At 44.1% G+C, this 22156-nt stretch overlaps 1 protein-coding gene across 1 annotated transcript in view; it reads left to right on the top strand.

The window, feature by feature from the left end:
- LOC309476239 (uncharacterized protein) overlaps positions 1–5696 on the top strand; it is a 43656-nt gene extending 37960 nt beyond the window's left edge. The window contains exons 3-4 of the mRNA XM_082139509.1: positions 5402–5548; positions 5641–5696. Coding sequence (XP_081995635.1) covers positions 5402–5548; positions 5641–5657 — 164 coding nt within the window. The 3' untranslated portion in view covers positions 5658–5696. The remainder of the gene's footprint in view (positions 1–5401; positions 5549–5640) is intronic.
- Positions 5697–22156: the final 16460 nt, after the last annotated feature.

Here is a 22156-nt window from a genome sequence, read left to right as displayed (position 1 = left end):
CTGTAGACTTGTAGGAGGAGAACTTAGGCAAAGGCCCCTACACCCAAAAAAGGCTCTTGCCTGATGAACACACCATAAAACGTGGTGGACTGATGCCGAACTAAGTCCTGTAACCTCATTCCATGGCCTGCCGATTCCACAGATACAATGGAAGTTACCATTACTCTGAAAGCATTGATCTAGGCTTCTACACTTCTACAAGTCAATTCACCTTTATTTATATAGCATTTATAAAAGATTGTTTCAAAGCAGCTTTTTAAATAAGAAAATAATGATTCAATGACACAAACAGAATTCAACTCTGTTGTACAGCAGCTCTAAAAAGACAATAGTGCTGTTGTTCAGCTGAAGTCAGTTCAGTGTTGATTCACTTCAGTTAATTTCATCAATTGTGAACTGAGTTCATTTCAGCTATGAAGCAAAACAGTGATGTCATCATCCAGCTCAGTTCAGTTCTCATCCAATAGTGTCAGTGCATTCAAGTCAATAATATTAATAACTAAGTGTTCAGAGGCGACAGCGGAAAGGAACCCAAACTCCATCATGTGACAGAAACAGAGAAACAATCTGGTACATGATTGATGATGTCATTTCACACAATCTGATTTTGAATATATTAATATTTGTAAGATTTATTAATTTATGGCTATAGATATTAAAGATTTCAGAAGTGTTGAACATATAAAGCTTTACATTATTAAAATATTTTTTAACTATACTGATATTGATATGTTTTTTTTCTATCTACAGTAATAAACAACTTCCCCCAGCTTCTCCTTTATCCTGAGAAAATACTGATTTGGGACACATTATAATATGCTTTGAGATCACAGTGAAATACATAAACACAACATATCGATGCTCCATTTCCTCCAACAGGGAACGATAAAGTCTTTAAATCTCTAGTGTGATTTGTCTCTGTGGTCTCGTCTGAGGAGCAACACCTCCATCTAGTGGCTCACCCTGAACTCACATGTTATCAGGAGTTATTTACTCAGTCTCTGTAATGAGATCCAGTGATTGTGTCTGTTACTCAAGAAAGCCACTAGATGGCGCTGTGTTCAGTATTATGTGACGAATACTGTGAAATGAGTAAAGAAGAATAAAACCACATGTTGAAGTGTTCAGAGAAAATAAAAAGACATGTTGAAACTACACTGAGAAATATTTTATTCAAATTACTGAACAAAACATGATACCAGGAGGGAACTCAAACTAAAAACAGCTCACTGGATATTTTCTCTTTTTCTGACCATTCTCTGTGAACCCTAGAGATGGTTGTGTGTGAAAATCCCAGTAAATCAGCAGTTTCTGAAATACTCAGATCAGTCCGTCTGGCACCAACAATCATGACACGTTTAAAGTCACTTAAATCACCATTCTTCCCCGTTCTGACGCTCAGTTTGAACTTCAGCAGATCGTCTTGATCATGGCTGTGTCCGAAATCCGAAACCCTTTTCCATTAAATATGGCACTATTTGACAGTACGATGTACATTTTAGGACATCCTCAGATCTCAGTCATATGTTTGACGAAATGGCATCGGGCGAAACGTCCTCAGATGAAAGCGTAGAAGTTTTGAAGTTAGCTAAATAACACATTGCAACTATAGCTAGCTTGTATGTTGGCAAACTACAGTGAAGTTAAAGAAATCTTTTGAGCTGGACTGTGTTTTTATAAGCACAACGCTGCATTGTGTTCAGAGGTTACCAGTGAAACAGCTTTATTTCTGCTGATCCATAAGCGCCATCTACTGTCAGAGAGGCCATTACATTTCCATTCGGCCCGTCGCTGTTTTTCTGCAGACCAATGTGAAAAATGTCATGTTCTCTTCTGTATAGAACTGAACCAGTGTAACATTGGTCATACCGCCCACCCCTAACTGCAATCTTACACGCAACCACGGGGACGCAGGCAGAAACGTGAATAATGGCGAGTGAAGGGGAGACAGAACCGGGTGGCTCCGAGCAGGAGAAGGACCAGCCAAGACAAACCGAGGAGCTCGTTCCTAAACGAGGGGCTACCTCTGTAGCATGGACATGGTTTGGTTAACTTTCTATATGTTTGGTTGACTATTTTATTTTGATAATGAACATGCTGCGATGTCATGTTAGCAATGCTAGAACGTGTGCGCGTGTGAGGCGTCGGCGCGATCACAGGATTTTTTGTCCTTCTGAGGGACCTGTTACTCCGTATAGTCATACGGATAGAAGCAACAACAACAAAATGATTCAAAACTGTATAGTTTTTGTAAAATACAGAAAACAAGCACGATGCCGTTTTCTGCCGTCTCGGTTTCCTCTATGTGAACTTTGGATCCCGTTGCATGAACCGAGGCCAGCAAAAATGTTCCTTTCGTTTTGTTAATCTGTAATTATTTAAGTGAAATAGCCTATATTTTGTGTATAGGCCTATATATTAGTTTTATATATTTAGTTTTATTCTGTTTCCTCCGTTTACAGAAGAGCTTTAAGTGCGTGATGTGACATTGTTTGAATCAATGTTCTACACTATCCTGCAATTTTCGCTGGTTTCAAAAACAAAAAGTTGCATATTACCTGCTATTCATTTTCACTGAAATGTAGGCCTAATTGTTTGACATTTGGTGACATATACAGTAGCATATACATCCTCGGGAAAACTAACGCCAGCGCATTGCCATTGCGACATAGGCTATCTATGACTTGACAGCTGAGCACGGGCATTTCACTCACGTTGATATATTGATCACTCACATTTGCACAGTAGCCTAGCCTACTATTTGAATTCATGATTGGTTGACTGCCAAATTAAAATATTTAACAGAATGATCAAATAATGTTAATAACCGGTTAATGGCCTTTTCAAATAAGTGTGTCTGAGAAACTATAATAACCTTTGTTCTGAGAATAAACATGACTTTGTTTTCCTCACCGGAGTTAGGCCACAGAACTTGCAATTTTCTAAAACAACATTCGGACGCAATAAATACTATATAATGGCATTTCTATGCGTTTGTCGTGTTTAAAGTCTGTCAATCATCATTAGAGCGCCACCCTCAGGCGGAATAACACAAGGACATTAGAACTCTGCCAAAAGTGTGTTTCTGATGAGTTCAGCGATTAGGATATAAAGCTTACAAAGTGTTTCATAAACTAAGACCCGGAATCTGCCCTACCTAAATTTACAGCCAGGAGCCGCTACTGGTTTGTGCTGTTGCAAAATATTATTAATTTCACAGTTAAAAGATTAAATGTATTTTAGTGAAGCTTCATTAAAACAACATCAAGTGATTTTAAAGCTTTAATCTGTGAAAAACTCTGTTTTCAGGAGTGATTGGAGTTAATGGTGTTTGGCTAGTGTCAGTGAAAGAGGGAGATTCAATCACTCCAAACTCTGACACTGAAATGATGGATGATGATCTGATCCAGTGGAAGTTTGGATATAGCATCACTTTAATAGCTGAAATCAATAAACGGGCCGACAGAATGATGATGTTCTTGATGGGAGATTCAGAGACAGACTGAAGCTGGACAATCAAACTGGATCTCTGACCATCACAAACACCACAATGAAACATGCTGGATATTATAAAATACTGACCAACAGTGCAAGAAAGAGTTTCGATCTCACAGTCTCTGTGAGACAGCTGAGACAGCGCCCGCGCTCTCAGATCACTTGGACGTGGCTGTGTACAAGAGGTAAAAACGATATAAATACTGTTCGTTTTCTCACACAAACCGCTCGTTTCGTGTCTTGGGCCATCAATGTGTACTTACGATGGGGAATTGTTTAATTTGGACGATGGGGAATTGTTTTAATTTGGACTCTGTGCATGCTCTTTGAGACAGTGACCATAGACCTGCATTATATGACTGACAGACAAGAACGGTTTGACCTAAAAATATAAAAATTGAAACTACTGCGGAAAAAAAGACACCTACATCTTGGATGCCCTTGAGGTAAGCTAAAACATACCAAAATTTAATTTCAAAGTGAACTATCCCTTTAAGTTCAGTGATGGCTTATTTTTGTTGTAAAAAAGTTGTATTAATTTAGTTCATTTATATATATATAGCTGCTCTGGAGAAAACCGTGATGTCATCGTCCAGCTCAGTTCAGTTCTCATATAATGGTGTCAATGCAGGCAGATCAATAATATTGTTGAATTTTAAATTTAATGTCCTCAACTAAGCAAGCCAAAGGCGAAAAAAGGCGACAAAGCCGAAATAGGCGACAGTGGCAAGCCTTGGGAGAAACCAGGCTCAGTTGGGGGTCCACAGAAAGTACTGCCACTGCCAGAAAGTAGAGGACACCGCACCATAATGAGCACGAGCATATCAAACTTGTGAAGAACTATCTGCGATCGACAATACGTTTACATGCAAACAAACAATCCATTAGTAAACGGATTGACGGCTCAATCGGACAGAAAAGCCTTCATCTAAACACCTTAATCTATCGGGGTGGTTTATTCTTTTTCTAATCCAATCGAGAGCACATGTAAACACTTGATCGTACTGAAAACCGAAACTGAAAGGACTGCGCATGTGCAATGGCATATGGCGTGCAGAACGAGCTGTTCTTCCTGTTAATAAAGTGTCATATGAGTTTCCCGTCGTTCTAAAATTCTCCTTTCACTCAGCGTCTGTAAAGTGGAGCTGGACAACGTCCCACCAGTCTTTGTTCTTTCGGATTCGCATCCACAGACGACTGGTTTTGGGCGCGGGGAGGGGCATTTTACTGCGTGATAATAAAATGACTACATCGTGTGTCTTCTGTCTGGGGGATCGGATTGCCCGCACTGCGGAGATATGAGTCTCTGGACTCTCGGGCCTCTTGTGGGCATCGTACAAGGCGAACTTAGAACTGAATCGAAAGGGAACGTCTCCAGTTACTCACATAACTTCCCTAAGACTAAGGAACGATACATTGCATGTACTGCTGTGTCAACTAGCTCGGGATCTTGCAATATCAAGTTGCTTCAGTCAAAATTTTTAATGAATGACGTTCAAGTGCCACCTTGTATAGTGGTGGAAGCCCCCCCCCCATATTTTGCGCTCTTGAACACCATTTGCCTGTGTTACTGGCGTGATAAATTAAGGCTTCTGTAGTATTTGGAGGAAGGGGTTTCTCCATTAGCATTAGCAAACGCAATATATCGTTCCCTCGTCTCAGGGAACTGAGGTTACGTGAGTAACCATAGATGTTTCACTTATTTTAGTTATTCAAGCTTTAAAGTTGATCTAAAGAAGTATTTGATCATGATTAATTAGTTAAAATTACTAATTAGCATTTTATTTTACATCAATAGCATCTAGGTTTATGTTTAACTTTCTATATCAAGTTGTTTAAATGCTTTACTTTTGATGTTAAAGTTTATTGACTGAGCTGATCTCAGTTTGATGTTTTTATTTCTCAGACTCTGAGACCAACTGTTGTGGTCCTACTGAAGCTGTGATCCGATTGGTCTTCTCTGCTCTGGTGGGCGTGGCTACTGTCATTATTGTGGTTTATGAGATCAGATCCAGAAGAGCTGAAAAAGATCAAGCACAAATTCAAACATCAGGTACCTAATTGATGTAATTTCTCAAAAAACGATTTTTCATATATATTTGTGAGTTTTAATAATTTATGCCTTTATATGTTTATCTTTTTCAGAAAGTATTGAAATTTAAAGCAGAACACTGAACTTCAAGTGTGTTCTTGTTCCTCTAGTGTTTTTGTCACAAATACTGATGATTATTTGTGCTTGTGCTCTCTCTTTCAGTGTCAGATTTAAAAAATTCCAATTTGAAAGGCATTTTTTGTTTATATTTCTCTACAAGACACAGATATCCATTTACTACGACTGCTGTATATTTACTCTATGTGTTTGCTTGCCTTTAGCAATAAAGCTTTCTCACTCTAAGGTTCAAAGTCTCTCCATGTTTTCTTACATTTATTATGTCAAGCGCCCCTTGGAGGAATAGTAATTTTATGTAAGCAATCAGTGTGCTGTATTGTGTGCATTCCTGTTATCTCGGAACTGAGGTTACGTTAGTAACCGACTGAGCGTACTATCTATATGGTTCACTCATAATGCGTCACTAGATCCAGTCCAATTGCTCTGCTTATAATTGCGTAACGGCAGTAGTTCAAAGGCCTTGGCCCAGGACGCTTGAATAAAGGCCCAGAGGGCACCAAAGCTAGGTAGGGCGAGGTAATCACCCAACATTAAGAGACTCAGACCATATGCCGGAACCACAAGGAAGGAATCTGGTGGGTTAAGCTCATGTAGAGGTCAAAGCCCAGCTACACAGATAGGAGAGCAGGGACGTACATGTTATAAAATCTGGCGAAGGTGGACAGCAAGGACCAGTCGGCCGCCGCACAGATGTTGACAATAGACACTCCGCTGGACCATGCCCAGGATGAGCCTCTGGTGGAGTGTGCTTTTATTCTGATGGGGCGCTATAGGCCCATCAAAGCATAAGCTAGTGCAATTGCATCCACTGTCCAGTGGGTAAGTCTTTGCTTCGTGACCGGATGTCCTTTGGTGCGTCTTTCGGAAGCACATGAAGAGATGCTCCGACTGCCTGAACTGGCCCGAACGGGGCAGAGTAAATGCTTGCCCTCAGAGGGGGAAAGAGCAGAGAGAGTAAAGACCTGTTATCTGAATGGAGTAGAGAGCACCTTAGGTACTTAACCCCCTGAGGTCTACGGTATCGCCGGCGATACCAGCTCGCTTTTTTTTTATCAATGTAAAAGAAACTCATAAATACTCTGTTGAATTTGATTTTCCATAGGAGTTTCATACATCAATCGATTCTGTTAAATGTGTATTATTTTAGTGTATACTCACAATAAAAACAAAGTGTTGTGCTTTTTGCCAAATAAAGAAAAATAAACACGAAGCGAGTTCTGCCTTCTCTCTGCCAGTGAAGTCCATTCTGAAACGCGTCCGAAAATTAACAATAACTCAGCGAATACTCAGTCAAACAGGCATACAGACACACAGGCATGAAGCTTGAATTCTCTTCTTTTAAATGAAGTAATTTATATAAAAAACAAATATTCTCATCTTGTGAAATCTGTATTAAAAGAGAGCGATTCCAGTCGAGCTCATCTCATCTCATTACGTTATAATCGGCCACGCCCACGGAGAGCGCGCGCTATTCAAACGCAAATGACTGAGACGATCCCATACAAACTGTGAACGCCCACATATCAGCTCGAGAAAACACATCAAGTTTATTCAGATAAGTGTACTTGTCTACACTGTCTCGCAGCGCTGTGAGGAATAATAATAATGGAAAACTTACCTCAGAAGTGCTGGTATTTCGAGGAGCAACGGATGGAATAATGTAGTAAGTTTTTTTTTTCATTCTCAAGTAAATCGCGTTTCTGTGTGAATGAATGAACGGCAGAGATGCGCTGTTTACCACAACTCGCAAAAAGACGGTTTAAATTTGAATTGCGTTTCTGTGTGTGAATAAATGATCTGCTTTTAGCAAACTATTTTGCTATACTGAGTAAAATCGATTGAAATATGTTGAAATAAAATGTATTTGTATAAGCAACGTATTAAACTGCAAATTAACATTTATATTCCTTATAATAAAAACGAAAGACCTATGTTACAGACATATGAAAGACAACATTTCGTTGATTAGTTTTGGATAGATTACACATTTTTACTGTAAAATATCTGCCACCTCAAATAAGCTTTTGTTTGCCAATTTTTGCTAATATGTTAAATATAGTATGTTTTGTCAATGTAGGCTATATTCGAAGTTTGAAATATGTATGATAAAATGTATACTTTAGTTTTTACAAAGAAAGATTACACTTCAATTGTTGTTGTAATTGTAACCTTTTTAATAAAAAAATATATGTTTACAAGGTAGATGTAAACAAATTTTAAAAGGTAAATATAAGCATTTTCTTTAAATAATTTTTATTGTGTTTTATTATTGACAAATTTGGGGAGAGGATACATATTCCAAAACTGAAAATACAGTATGAGAATTAACTGCACAATTAATAGACATGTTTTCCTTGGATATTATACAATTTGCAAGCAAAATTTGTAAAAAAAAAATAAAAAATTGACATGCTTCCAACTGTGAACCAATTTGGGTGAATATATATATATATATATATATATATATATATATATATATATATATATATATATATATATATACTGTATATATATTGCTCTTGCATTCTTTCTTGTGGCTATAGGTGACACACCTGAATGAATGGCTCATTAAGTATGCGGGCCCCATTGTCTCCTGAGGTGTGAACCACTACATATGCATGATGCTGTTGAATGGTTGACGCCCCTTGCGCATATTGCCTTTACAAACAAAAAGTGTTTTACAAGATTTAAATCAATGTATTGTGTTATGTGAATGATAAGGGCAGGATGATTTTCACATCATTTTGAAGAAAAAACTCTAGGCAAAGACATCAATTAGTCAAAAGTCTTATTGACACGTATTTAGTATGTGTTTTGTGGCCTTATTTCAGAAACTTTAGTTTTTAGTTTTTTCAATAACCATGCATAAACATTATTCTCTCAAAAATACAAACATGTACATGCATGTTGCTCACATATTATGGTAGCCCTGTTTGTGCTAAATAGAGTGTAATTATACCTTTGCCATTAATATGTTTATAAGCAACTGAAAAAAGCACAAATGTCAGGGCATGTCAGAACATCTCAAGGACCCCAAAAACCCCTCAGACCTCAGAGGGTTAACCATGTCTTGGTTTGAAGATGACTTTGCCATCATTAGGCCCAAACTCAAGGCAAGAAGCACTCACAGAGAGTGTTTGCAAGTCGCCCATTTGCTTGACCAATGATAGGGCTGGCAGGAGGGCGGTTTTTAGAGAAAGGGGCAACAGTTTGGCTGAGTGGAAGGGGTGCGACTCTTGTTGAGGAGCTCTTGAAGGAAAGACAGTACCAGTGAAATGTCACAGGATGTCAGGTCTTCAATCCGGGCGGCGCACCAGCCGGAGAAATCAGACCACGTAAGGGTGTAGAGGCATCTATTGGACAGGGCTCTAGTTACAGAAATAGTGTTTAGGACCCTCGCGGAGAGGACCATAAGCTCCCGTCGAGAGGCCAGAGGTGAAGGGCCCACAACTCTGGTTGGGGGTGCCAGATCATTCCTTTTGCTCCAGTCTGCCCGGCACGTGAGCCGCTCTCAGCAAACAGAGGTTGAGTCGTGCCCATAATAGGCATCTGGATAGCTTTACAGAGGCCTCGATCTGAGTCCACCTTGGTGGTTTATGTAGGACACCACTGCCATGTTGTCCGAGCGGACTAAGACATGGTGTCCTCTCAGGTCTGGCAGGAAGGTTCTGAGGGCCAGAAAGACTGCCAGCATTTCCAGGAAGTTGATGTGCAGCCACTTCAACGCGCTCGACCAGGAGACTGAAGTGGGCCTGCCTTTGCACAAAGCTCCCAATACCCTTTTTGGGGGCATCTGTTGAAACCACCTTCCTTCTCGAGACCCTTCCCAGGTCCACATCAGATTGGAACCGATGAGGAAGTGCGTGGAGCCAGAGACAGTCCGAATGGAGGGACTGTAGGGTGATAAGCCACCCCTTTGAACATGAATCTCAAGAATGGTCTGTGATGGGGGGCTATCTGGATATGAAAAACCAATCCCCTTGGCACACTTGCGAGCATATCTGTTTCAATGTTATCATCTTGAACGCTCATTTCATAAAGGCGTGGTTCAGATGCCTGAGATCGAGGATGGGCCTGAGGCCGCCATCCTTCTTTGGCACGAGGAAGTAGCAGCTGTAAAAGCCTAACTCGCTGTGCACTGGAAGAACAGCTTCTATAGCTCCTTTCCCCAGTAAATTCATCACTTCAGTGGGGAGGACGTGAGCCACATTGCTCCTTATAAATGTGGAAACCTCGCCCCTGAGGCGGGGAGTCCTGCAAGCGAATTGCAGCGAGTAACCTCATTTGATTATGTTCAAAACTATACTTGACACCCCAGAGATGGATTCCCAAGCCTCAGCACAGTGGCTAAGGAATGAAGTGGTTCGAGCGACAGGCCGCTGTGCAGAAAACTGGCACTCGAGATAACTGGAAGGGGTAATTTGCTCTCTTATTGAGTATGTTTGTTTTTTATTTTGTTTGCTATAACAGCGGTCAGTTGCATGGGAGCGTGAACTTGAAAGGGCCCCAATGCTTGCAAAAAACACATTGCTTCCAACACCCTGAACTGAACGAGGTTTGGAAGGCAAACTCAAGGCTGTTTAGGGAGTGGTCTGGCCACGACAAGACTTAGTTTACTCCTCTTCTTTCCTGAAGGATCAGGAAGGCTTCTGAGGCGAAGGATCCAGCTTTATCTTAGACCGGGGACCTTGGCACTTAAGAAAGGGCTTGTCTGCGTCCTCGATCTCCATTAGGTTGAGCCATAAGTGACGTTCCAACACCACAAAGCTAGCCATAGCTAGCTGTAATTTTAGTGGCTTGCAGGGCCAAGTCAGTCTAGCTATGCAGTTCTTTAAACACGGCAGGGTCGTTCCGGACTTGTCGTGCATGTGGGCTCCGCCGGGGTAAACCACTCCAGTCTGTACTCCTCGATTACTTTTGAGAGGAGGCGGATTTACTCGGCGCCCATTCCAGCTCTAGCATCACTCGAATCTCTAGATGGCAGGGGGGTGGGGTTATCCAGCGAGCCCGACCAGTTCTCCGTGTCTGAAGCCGCCAATGACAAGCTGTCATCAGGGAGATCAGATCCCCTGAACGAGACCAGGCCGCTCGTACCAGAAGAGGGGCGCTTGACTGCGCAGTAGTAGAGCACCTGAGAATCCTCTTGGGGAGAATGAGGCACACAGGAACTGTGCCGACGTGAGCTCACTCGTGCCTGATCTCTCAGTCCTCTGGCTCTGCTGTTTCTTCCTCCGAGGTTCCTGGGAGGAAGAGAACAGTAGAGCGTTAGGGGCGGGACCATTGTCTAAAAATTAAGCGGTCCGCAAGCGGAGAGAGGTGAAACTCATACTCTTGCAGTGAGAACAGCTCGTCTCAGTGATCGCAGCTTCTGTGTGGGATTTCCCCAGACAGGTGCACATCAAATGGGTGCAGGGGTGCCCTGCATGTGCCACACTCGTGGTGCAGCATTTGCAACAACGCTGCATGAAATTAGCTCTTTTAGAAACACCGAATGGCCACAGGGGAGCGTTCCTATGGCAGAATGTACGACACAGTACGATTGAACCGTATCGATAAGGAACATCGATGTTAGTTTCAAAAGTGTTATTTTACTCAGATTCGCTAAAATACCAAAGTGTGGTAAAGTCTGCAATAAAAAAAAGAGATCTCTTTAGTATTTCTAGTTCAAATTTTCCAAACACCAAATCTCTCTGGTAACCAAATGCAAATTTCTCTAAATTAACAATTATATAGGTTATTGTGTTTTCTCATTATTATTCGCTGATTAATTTTGTTGTAACAATGCAGGCAAACATTATAAATGTTATTCACTGGTTTCAGGATCAAAATGGATGCTGCAATGGGTTTCATCTTAGTTTTATATTTAAAGAAATGTGGTTAGATCTGTTGGGTGGATAAACAGCTTCTGCTGAATGTTTGTGGAACGTTTTTTTCTCTAAGTATGATAAACTCCTACTTGTGCAATTTAAGAGTGCACGCTTTCACTGCGTGATGTAGCCTCTTATAATGCAGTGTGAATTCCCCCAAACATCAAGATATGAGGATAAAATCTGGATGACTTTTCATATCTTTTTACACTTATGTTGTAAGACCATGTTAAGCAATATCACACGAGAAAGAGTGCTGTTTTTCCTGAACATCAGCATGATTGTAAATGTGATACTGATTTTATGTAAAAGTTCAACAAACAAAAAGTTAACAGTCTTAGACACAATATTACATCTTAGACACAATATTGTATGTTTTTGCTCTGTTTCACAAAGAATATAGTTATATCACACAGGCTATAAACAAATCCACAGAAGAGCAGTCACACGTCTCTGAGAAACACACACAGCAGTGTTTTGTTTGAATCTGTAGTTTTTAACGAATTGGGTGAGTCAAAGATGATTCAAAGACCCATTATTAAATGCAGTCACTTGCTTCGTTCCTGAATCAGTCGGTTGTTTTGAATGAATCGGCTGAATTAATTGACTTGACTTCAAGGAAGTTTCAACTTCCACCCTATCCCACCCGGTACCTTCATCCAGGGGCGCAGATGCCACTAGGGACGGGGGGGACATGACCCCTCCAGATTCATAGTGACCCGATCCGTCCCCCGCCCTCACTATCCCTACGAAAGGCGACAAAAATCAGTAAAACAGAGGATTAACCAGCGTTTACAATCTCTCTCTGTGTGTGTGCTACGACTCCTGAGTGACGCCGGGGTCCTATGAGGAGCTGGTAGCTGCCTCAATCATGCCTGTAGGAGCGGTAACCATAGTGATCATATACCATCTATGAATGAGCCGAGTCTGTGATTTTGTGAACTGAAAAAAATCGACTGTATAAATGCCACATAAAGGCAATGAAGAGACAAAAAACAATCACCTCGTTTTTTCAAAAAACAAACAATGTAAGTATCCTATGCCTGTTGACTTTCCCAGGTGTGGCAGATTAGATTTGTTAAGGGGAATAGCTAGTCTGAATATAATGGCAAGAAGGCTTTTGCACTTAGCAAACACAGCAAAATGTGGAGACCATAACTATGCATTTAGGTGAGTGGACAGAGGCAAATAATGAATGAACACAAAAAGAATGGTTGGATAAATCAAACAATTTATCGTCGTCAGGAAATAATGTTTATTATTATATTTAACATTATATAAAAATTATATCATTTAACCCATTGTACTGTATAAATTGACTGAGATATGTTCACTGTCGTGTAAGCCACTATAAAAATAATTATAATAAGTAAATTTGTGTGGTGCAAGGTTTATGCAAACAACAAATAAAGGCCTACATAAACTTTTGACATCCTCTTATAGCAGGAAATCATGTTTTTTTATTGTACGGAGCAACGGAGGATATAGATTCTTAAATTATGGACTATGAAAAACATTTCTTAAAGGTGCTCTAAGTGATGTCACGCGTTTTTTAGGCCAAAACATTTTTTGTCACATACAGCAAACATCTCCTCACTATCCGCTAGCTGCCTGTCCCCTGAACACACTGTAAAAAAACGCGGTCTCTGTAGACACCACAGGCTCCACAAACGGCAACAAAAACAAACTGGGCTCACCTGCACCACGAAACACAACAAACAGTGCTCCAGCCAATCACCGACAAGAAGTATTTGAGGGGTGTGGTTTGGGGGTTAGTGCGCGTGCACATGAAGGGGGTGTGTGGAGGAGAGAGAAGCATGAAGAGGGAAGTTTGAATTATGGCCGACACACGAATAAAGAGACGACGTTCCGATGAACAAATTGCAAAGAAGAGCAATAACAAGGATAAGGGACGCGCGAAGTCCCGAATTTACATCGGAAAAACCCTCGAAAGGTGGCGAGAACTCCGCCGGCAGAAGGGCTTCCGATCCGACATTCAGTTGCTCTGTTTTTGCAGAACAGGTAAATCCATTTTTCTTTCTAAATTGACGTTCATGTTCGCCAAACCAACACAAGGATGTAATTAGCTAGAACTATGCAGTCAGCGTTAGCTTTGGTGAATACAACATATATGTTTCTAGCAGCTAGCGATCAATCTCTATTGTAAATGGTCAAGCAAATTCACAGTAGGGCGACAATTTGTGTGAATGATTGTTTTCACCCACTGTTTGTTATGGATTTGAATGTTCATTTATAGGCTATCGACAACTTTGACTAAATTTGTTTAAGCCGCCGCCGTTGTTTATGCTCACTGGGAAACGCAAAGCTAACGTTATCTTGCTATTATTGCGTCCTTGTATGGGAGCTAACGTTATAGTTATAACCTCAGGTGGCGAAACGATTTTAAGACAATGTTTCTCTTTTTCTGCATTCTGTTCTGCAATATATAAAAGCATTTATCTAACTTGGTGACATTACACATTGAATGAAGTATCAGTAAAACTTTACTTTGTTTTTAGTGACTACTTTGACTTTCCTTTATGCCGGAAGGGAGGGGAGGAGGGAGGAGACGGGATGAGGAGGAGGGAGGGTCTAGCTAGCCTCTGTTTTGTTTGACAACAATTCGAATGTCAACACTCCCGGCATCACTTAGAGCACCTTTAATATGTCATACATCATTTGAAAGATATTTCTAATCTATAAATTGCAACAAACTTGTAATTAACACTTAAATTAAAAATTTTGAGTTATTCTTAGACATTTGAAATAGTAGTTTTAGCCATTAATTCTCAGGAATACGTTGTATTTCACATTGTTGTGAAATTCTATAGAGGTACAGAGGGTTAACTGAAATTATAAGATTTAAAATGTTGTCCTCCTGGCCTGCAGGCAATTTCTGATGACAGTAAGGCAGGCCCTAGTCAGTCAAGTGAGGATCTGCAGGAGGGCAGCCACAGTAGAAAATATGTTGTTATTTTATTATTATTATTATTATTATTATTAATTTTTTTTTGCACATAGGTTCTTTGCCTTTTTGTTCATAATGATAGACTTTGTATGCTGAGATAAGCAAATGTTTAAATAAAACATATGTCACGGGTGACAAAATGCTGGGAAAAGCGGAACCTTTGTTTTCTTTCCATGTTCCCCGAGGGGAATTATTTTGGTGTAACGCCTCACTCCGGTTCCGGGTGCAGCGGAGATATTGTCCAAACTAATTACCGCCGATGCACGACAGGTGTGAGACAGAGAGGAGCGGTGTTTACACAGGCTTTCCGCTTCACAAGAGGAGGATAAAAGAGCCACTCGAAGTCGAGTTGAGGTGAAGGTTGGAACTGGTAAAAGTCAATCGGTGTTCAGTTGATCAGTTGTTTGGCTGGGTCTCAGTCGTTGTGTTTTGGGGTAGAAGATCTCCTGTTTGAGTGCTTACATTTGATGCTGTGATCCTGGAAATTTGTGTAAGTGAAGAACTGTTATTGGAGTCTGTCGTTTAGAACTGCTTGTGGAATACTAATGGATTGAACTGCTGCTTGGATCTGCGCTGGAAGAGGAAGGAAGAAAGATAAGTGAATTAATTTCATCATTGAATCAAATGTAAAGCTTGAAGAAAAGACTGTGAATGTGAAATTTACTGTTGAGGAGGACATCTGTTTCAGATACATTGGAGAGGAATTGAGAGTTGAATATTCCCGTTGAAATGCATGGATGAAGCGAGGCTTCTGATCAGCCCTACTGTGTGAGTGATTTGCAGTTGTTTGCCTTACCTGATGCACGTCGAATTAATGCTGTGGATTTGTAGTGAACACGAGTGCTGTGTGCTATGCTGAGAAGAGTCTTCCAACGCCTGCTTTCATTCTTGTGAGATGATCTATTGGTCTCCATCTAAATCCCAGAACGATACAACTGAACTGGTGAAGTAATGCTTTGTATTGTCCTCTCTTCCACTGAATATTGTCGTGAAGTAATTCCTCATTGAAGGCTCCTGTTAATCCTCTCCCTCTCTCTGAAAGTACAAGTCTCGTGAAGAACCGTATGGCTGTGGAAAAGTCTGAATCGTTATACTTACTGACCGAGCTCTGAAGATGTACAACATCGCTGGTAAAGCTGCCTATCAAGTCTCTCGCTAATGTCTGATGAAAGTGTTTTGATGTTAAGAGAAGAAATCTTACCTGTTACCTACCGTCTGAGTCCTGCAGATGTGCAGCAACGCTGTGAAGTGAGTTTTAAAGTCACAATTCCCCTTTCACGTCCTGATAAGAGAAGCTGCTGTTAAGAGAAGAAATCTTACCTGTTACCTACCGTCTGAGTTCTGCAGATGTGCAGCAACGCTGTGAAGTGAGTTTTAAAGTCACAATTCCCCTTTCACGTCCTGATAAGAGAAGCTGCTGTTAAGAGAAGAAATCTTACCTATTACCTACCGTCTGAGTCCTGCAGATGTGCAGCAACGATGTGAAGTGAGTTTTAAAGTCACAATTCCCTTTTCACGTCCTGATAAGAGAAGCTGCTGTTAAGAGAAGAAACCTTACCTGTTACCTACCGTCTGAGTCCTGCAGATGTGCAGCAACGCTGTGAAGTGAGTTTTAAAGTCACAATTCCCCTTTCACGTCCTGATAAGAGAAGCTGCTGTTAAGAGAAGAAATCTTACCTGTTACCTACCGTCTGAGTCCTGCAGATGTGCAGCAACGCTGTGAAGTGAGTTTTAAAGTCACAATTCCCCTTTCACGTCCTGATAAGAGAAGTTGCTGTTAAGAGAATAAATCTCACCTGTTACCTACCGTCTGAGTCCTGCAGATGTGCAGCAACGCTGTGAAGTGAGTTTTAAAGTCACAATTCCCCTTTTACGTCCTGATAAGAGAAGCTGCTGTTAAGAGAAGAAATCTCACCTGTTACCTACCGTCTGAGTTCTGCAGATGTGCAGCAACGCTGTGAAGTGAGTTTTAAAGTCACAATTTCCCCTTCATGTCATGATAAGAGAATCTGCTGTTGAGAGAAGAATGCATTACCTGTGACTTCCCGTTTGAGTCCTGCAGATGTGCAGCAACGCTGCGAAGTAAGCTTTTAGAGTCACTGTCTCCCCATTGTGCCCGACGACGTATCTGATACTGAGAAGAATACATTACCTGTTACTTACTGTCTGAGTCCTGTAGATGTGCAGCAACGCTGTGAAGTAAGCTTTTAGAGTCACTATCGCACTATTGTGCCCCGAAGGCAGTGAAGAATCGATCCAGCGGCTACTCCGGTCAAATAGCCCTAGAAGAGGAGAGTTGCTTATTCTTTTCTCAAGTTGATTGCTATTAAATAAAGATTGTTACTTTTGAACTCAATTACTTGCCTCCTCTTTTGTCCATCTGTTGCGTGCCTGTGGTGTCGGCTCCTCACGGTGGTGTCTGGAGTCAGGGGCGGCTGGTCATCCGAGTCCGCCCCGGCCTGCACCGGTGACACAATTTGGCGTAAGTCGGCAGGGTTGCCACCGTGAGTTGTAGCGGCCACAGGTACGCGATGGTGGACGAAGAGGTTCCACCAGTTCGCTCGCAAGTAATGCCCATTATGATGGGAGCCCCTTGGGCACAACGCTATGGAGGACCAGGATCGGAGCTGAGTTTTCAGGACTGGAAAGCGCAGACAGAGTATCTGGCTAGATTACAAGGACTGAGTGCATCGCAAAAGGTACAGTTTGTGCTAGGATCATTAGAAGGAGAAGCCAAAAGGGAAGTTCTTGCTGCATCAGAAGCCACGCGGGCCACTGTGAAGAATATCTTTGATTTCTTGTCTGGAGTATATGGAGATTCTACCCCGGTAGCCATCCTTCGTGCCCAGTTCTTTAACTGTCAGCAGGGGCCTCAGCAGACCCTGCGAGCATACTCCCTGAAACTGCGAGAGCAGTTTGGCCGGCTGAAAGGTCGACAAGATCATGGACTGGGAGAAGGAGATGGCTTATTGAGAGACCAGTTTGTTTTGGGGCTGCGTGAAGGACCGGTGCGCCAGGGCATACGGCTCCAGCTTCGACGAGACCCCGCTATGTCTTTTGAGGCTCTTCGACAAGAGGCCTTGGCGTTAGAGTCAGATCAGGGAGAGACGACTCGGACACCGGTTCGTGTGGCGGCCAGCAGCGCCACAGTGCCCGCGCCTGTTGAGTCAAGTGAGTGGAAGCAGAAGTTGAGGACAGAATTACTGGAGGATGTTAAGGGACAGATGGCAGAGTTGTCTCGGAATCTTTTGGGTGAGCTTCATCAAGGTCGAGTCGAAGGTGGACCGATGGTGCGAGGAAGATCATATTCAGAGGAGGGGCCAAGACCTGTACGCCGCCCTCCGCGTCCGACGGGCCCCCGGTTTCAGTGGGATCATCAGGGTCGACCCATCTGTATCAATTGTGGAAATCCGGGACACATCAGCCGCCAGTGCGACCGTCGTCGAAGTTCTCAAGGGGGTTTTTAGTCCCACCGGTCACTGTGGGTCAAGTGGCCGGGACCCCTTCAAGAGACCCTTGTTCTGTTCCGGTGATGAGAGATGACTGGGTTGGGCGTTGTCCCACCGTGGAAGTGCAAGTTAATGGAATGAAGATTAATTGTCTGGTCGATACAGGTTCTCAGGTCACATTGTTTTCAGAGAGTCTGGCTCTGGAGTTATTCGCGGATCATCGGCTTCACAGGACGGAAACTTCAAGACTCACATTACGTGGAGCGAATGGATTGGATATCCCTTACACTGGGTACATCGTGGTAGACTTCCTGGTTCGAGGGGTCCTTGTCCACCAGAAGGGTGTTGTCATTGTTCGAGACCACTGCTTGGGTCTCCATCGAGCACTGCTAGGGATGAATGTCATTCTGGATTGCTGGGAAGAGCTGTTTAAAGGCCGACCGGCCCGAACGTCCCCATTAGCAGTAAGGCAGGACTGGGACCAGATCCTGGCCGATTGCCGAAGAGTCCATGCAGCAAGTCAGGTGCAAGAGCGGGAAGATATCGGTCGAGTCACCTGCCGGTACGCTCTGTCTGTTCCAGCCCGGAGCGAGGCTGTTCTCTGGGTCCGAGTGCCTGCTGGACCCCGTGAGTCAGGTAACTGTGTCCTGGTAGAGCCCCATGAAGATTGTCAACCCATCGAAGTAGCCCATGGGCTAGCGGTCATACGACGAGGGCGAGTTTCAGTGAAGGTGCGAAACGCCCATCCCTACCCAGTACTCCTTCGTCGACACCAACGTCTGGTTCGAGTTTCATCTGTCCGTCCTGTCCAAGTCCAAGAGCAACAAGATGTCTGTTTCAGGCAGGTGAGCCCTGCGGTAGTAGAAGTTGCCGTCCGTCCAGTGGAGGCCAGTACAGGCCCTGTGAGAGGGGAAATGCCGACCCATTTGATGGGGGAGTCTTTGAAGGGTGAGGACCTGGAAGAAGGACAAGTGTTACAGCTCCAGGAGCTCCTGAAGAGGTGGAAACATGTGTTCTCAACCCATGAGGAAGACTATGGTTGTACAGGAGTGATTAAGCACCAAATACCCACCGGAGAAGCAACACCTAGTCGGGAGCGGTACCGTCCGGTGCCCCCCACTCTCTACACTGAAGTCCGCGCTCTGCTAAAAGGGATGCTAGATGGAGGGATTGTTCGAGAAAGTAGTAGTCCATGGGCAGCCCCGATTGTCTTAGTACGGAAGAAAACGGGAGCCTGGAGATTCTGTGTCGACTACCGCAAGCTCAATAGTGTGACCAAGAAAGATGCATTCCCGTTGCCGCGGATCGAAGATTCCCTCACGAGTTTGACTCAAGCAGCATGGTATTCAACCTTGGATCTGGCCAGCGGATACTGGCAAGTACAGATGGATGACCGCGACAGAGAGAAAACGGCCTTCACCACACCGTTTGGGCTATTCGAGTGGGACCGGATGCCGTTCGGTTTGTGCAACGCCCCCGCGACCTTCCAGCGACTTATGCAGCGGTGCCTGGGAGGGCAACTAGTGGAGTCCACGCTGGTCTATTTGGACGATGTAATCGTTTTTTCCCCTGACTTTCAAACTCACCTGCATCACTTGGAGAATGTCTTTCGGGCCATGGAGAGATATGGGCTAAAGTTGAGGCCAGATAAATGCCAGTTGCTTCGCAAAGAGGTACAGTTCCTGGGACATCGAGTCAGCGCTGCCGGTATATCCCCTGATCCAGAGAAAGTTGCAGCAGTCCAAGGCTGGGAGCCCCCACGAACAGTGAGACAAGTGCGGTCTTTCCTAGGCTTCGTAGGATATTATTGACGATTTATTAAAGGATTCTCTGGGCTTGCTAAGCCATTGAACCAGCTTCTGGCTGGTACTGGACGTTCCCGTGGCAAAGGCTCATCGACGGTGCAATGGGACTCAGCATGTGAAATAGCCTTTCAAAATCTGAAGCAGGAACTTTTGAGGGCCCCTATCCTGGCCTATGCAGACTTCACTCAGCCGTTTCTCCTGTATACCGATGCCAGCAACGCAGGATTGGGGGCGGTACTAGCTCAAGAGCAACAAGGAGTGGAGAAGGTAATTGCTTATGCCAGTCGAAGCTTGCATCCTGCAGAGCGGAACGCAGCAAACTACAGTTCCTTTAAGATAGAGTTACTAGCCATGAAATGGGCCATGGCCGAGAAATTCAAAGACTACCTATGGGGAGCTAAGGTGACTGTGATCACGGACAACAACCCTCTAGTCCAGTGGTTCCCAAACCTGTCCTGAAGGCCCCCCAACACTGCACGTTTTCTTTGTCTCCCTACTCAAACACACCTGATTCAACTCATCAGCTCATTATCACATGGGTTAATTGAGCTGATGAGTTGAATCAGGTGTGTTTGATTAGGCAGACAAAGAAAACGTGCAGTGTTGGGGGGCCTTCAGGACAGGTTTGGGAACCACTGCTCTAGTCCATTTGCAGACTGCCAAGTTGGGAGCAGTGGAGCAGCGTTGGGTGGCTCAGCTGGCTAATTATGACTATCGGCTTAAGTATCGACCTGGCAGAGAAAACGCGAATGCTGATGCCTTGTCCAGACTCCCAGCCATTCAGAGAGACGGTCCAACGCACCTCGATATCCCTGGTCAAGAGGATGAATTATTGGTGGCGGTCGTGGAAGCTCCCGGGACCCAGGGGGATGTTCCGTCCAGTTGGGGATGGGACCCCGGACGGTGGAGAAGATTACAGCAGGGAGACGAAGACCTGTGTCAGGTCGCCTCGCATCTCAGGCGAGGATTCGGGCTGCGAGCCGAGGAAAGGCAGGCTCAGACAGTGGGAGTACGACAGCTCCTGAAGCAGCGGAAGAGACTGCGGATCAGAGGAGGGGTAATTTGTCATTCACTGCGAGATCCAAGAACTCAGGAAACCAGGTATCAAGTGGTGGTTCCAGAGGACCAAGTCCAAGAGCTGTTGACTGCCTATCACACCCATGCTGGCCATCAAGGCCAAGAAAAGACTTTGTCACTGTTGAGGAGGTATTTCTATTGGCCAAAGATGGAGAAGAAAGTTGAAGAGTTTGTTCAGAGTTGTCCACGGTGCACGCTGTTCAAACTCCGGAAGGAACCTCGAGCCCCACTGGTTCCCTTTCGGCCGAAGGCACCTCTGCACATCATAGGGATTGACTTCCTGACCCTAGGGAGACCCGCAGATCGATACCAAAACATCCTGGTAATGACGGATCTGTTTACCAAGTACGCCTGGGCCGTCCCCACAGTAGATCAGACGGCAGTGACTACAGCCAATGCCCTTTGGAAAACGGTAATACAGCCGTTCGGCTGTCCAGAGACCCTCCATTCGGACCAAGGTCCAAATTTTGAGTCCCGAGTCATACAGGAGCTGAGCCAGCTCTATGGTTGTCGAAAGACACACACGACTTCGTATCACCCCCAAGGCAACGGGGGATGTGAAAGATTCAATCAGACCCTGTTGGGGCTATTGGGAACGTTGGAGAGTGAGCAGCAGTGTCAATGGGCCGAGAGCCTCCCTACGTTACTACAAGCCTATAACAATAGCGTGCACAGCATCACCGGGTATGCCCCTTCTTACCTCATGTTTGGGCGTCATCTACGTCTACCTGTAGACTTGCTTCTGGGCACCGAGACCACCGAAGGAGAGTACAACACCACGGACTGGGTAAATCGACACCACCAACAATTGCTAAATGCCTACAAGCGAGTTTCAGGCTATTTGAGTGCTGCAGCAGCTAAGAACAAGCGACTGTATGATCGAACTGCCAGAGAAGCCCCTTTACTGCCTGGAGAGCGAGTGCTGGTAAGGGACAACCGACGTCCAGGAAAAGGAAAGCTCCATGATCGTTGGGAATCGACACCATATGTGGTGGAGCACCGGCAGGGGCCTGATGCTCCAGTCTACTCGGTACGGCCTGAGGGAAAACCGGGACCTATACGAGTACTTCATCGAAATTTGCTCCGTCCATGTCCTATCCACAGCCAGCGGCTGAAACACAGAGTGCGCCGCCTGCCCCCAATGTGCCCATGGTAGGGTGGGCAATAGTCCCAGGGAACCCCGAAGCGGAGGCCCGAGCGGCTTCACCCACGCCACCCCGACGGCCCCAGTGGAACCCTGAAGTGGAGGCCCGAGCGGCTTCACCCACGCCACCCCGACGGTCCCAGCGGGACAACCAAGGACAGCCGCCTGAGAGATATGGCGA

The sequence above is a fragment of the Leuciscus leuciscus genome (genome assembly GCF_965113295.1).
Source record: "Leuciscus leuciscus genome assembly, chromosome: 15".
In the NCBI taxonomy this organism is placed as follows: domain Eukaryota; kingdom Metazoa; phylum Chordata; class Actinopteri; order Cypriniformes; family Leuciscidae; genus Leuciscus; species Leuciscus leuciscus.
This window is presented reverse-complemented; position numbering and strand designations above follow the sequence as displayed.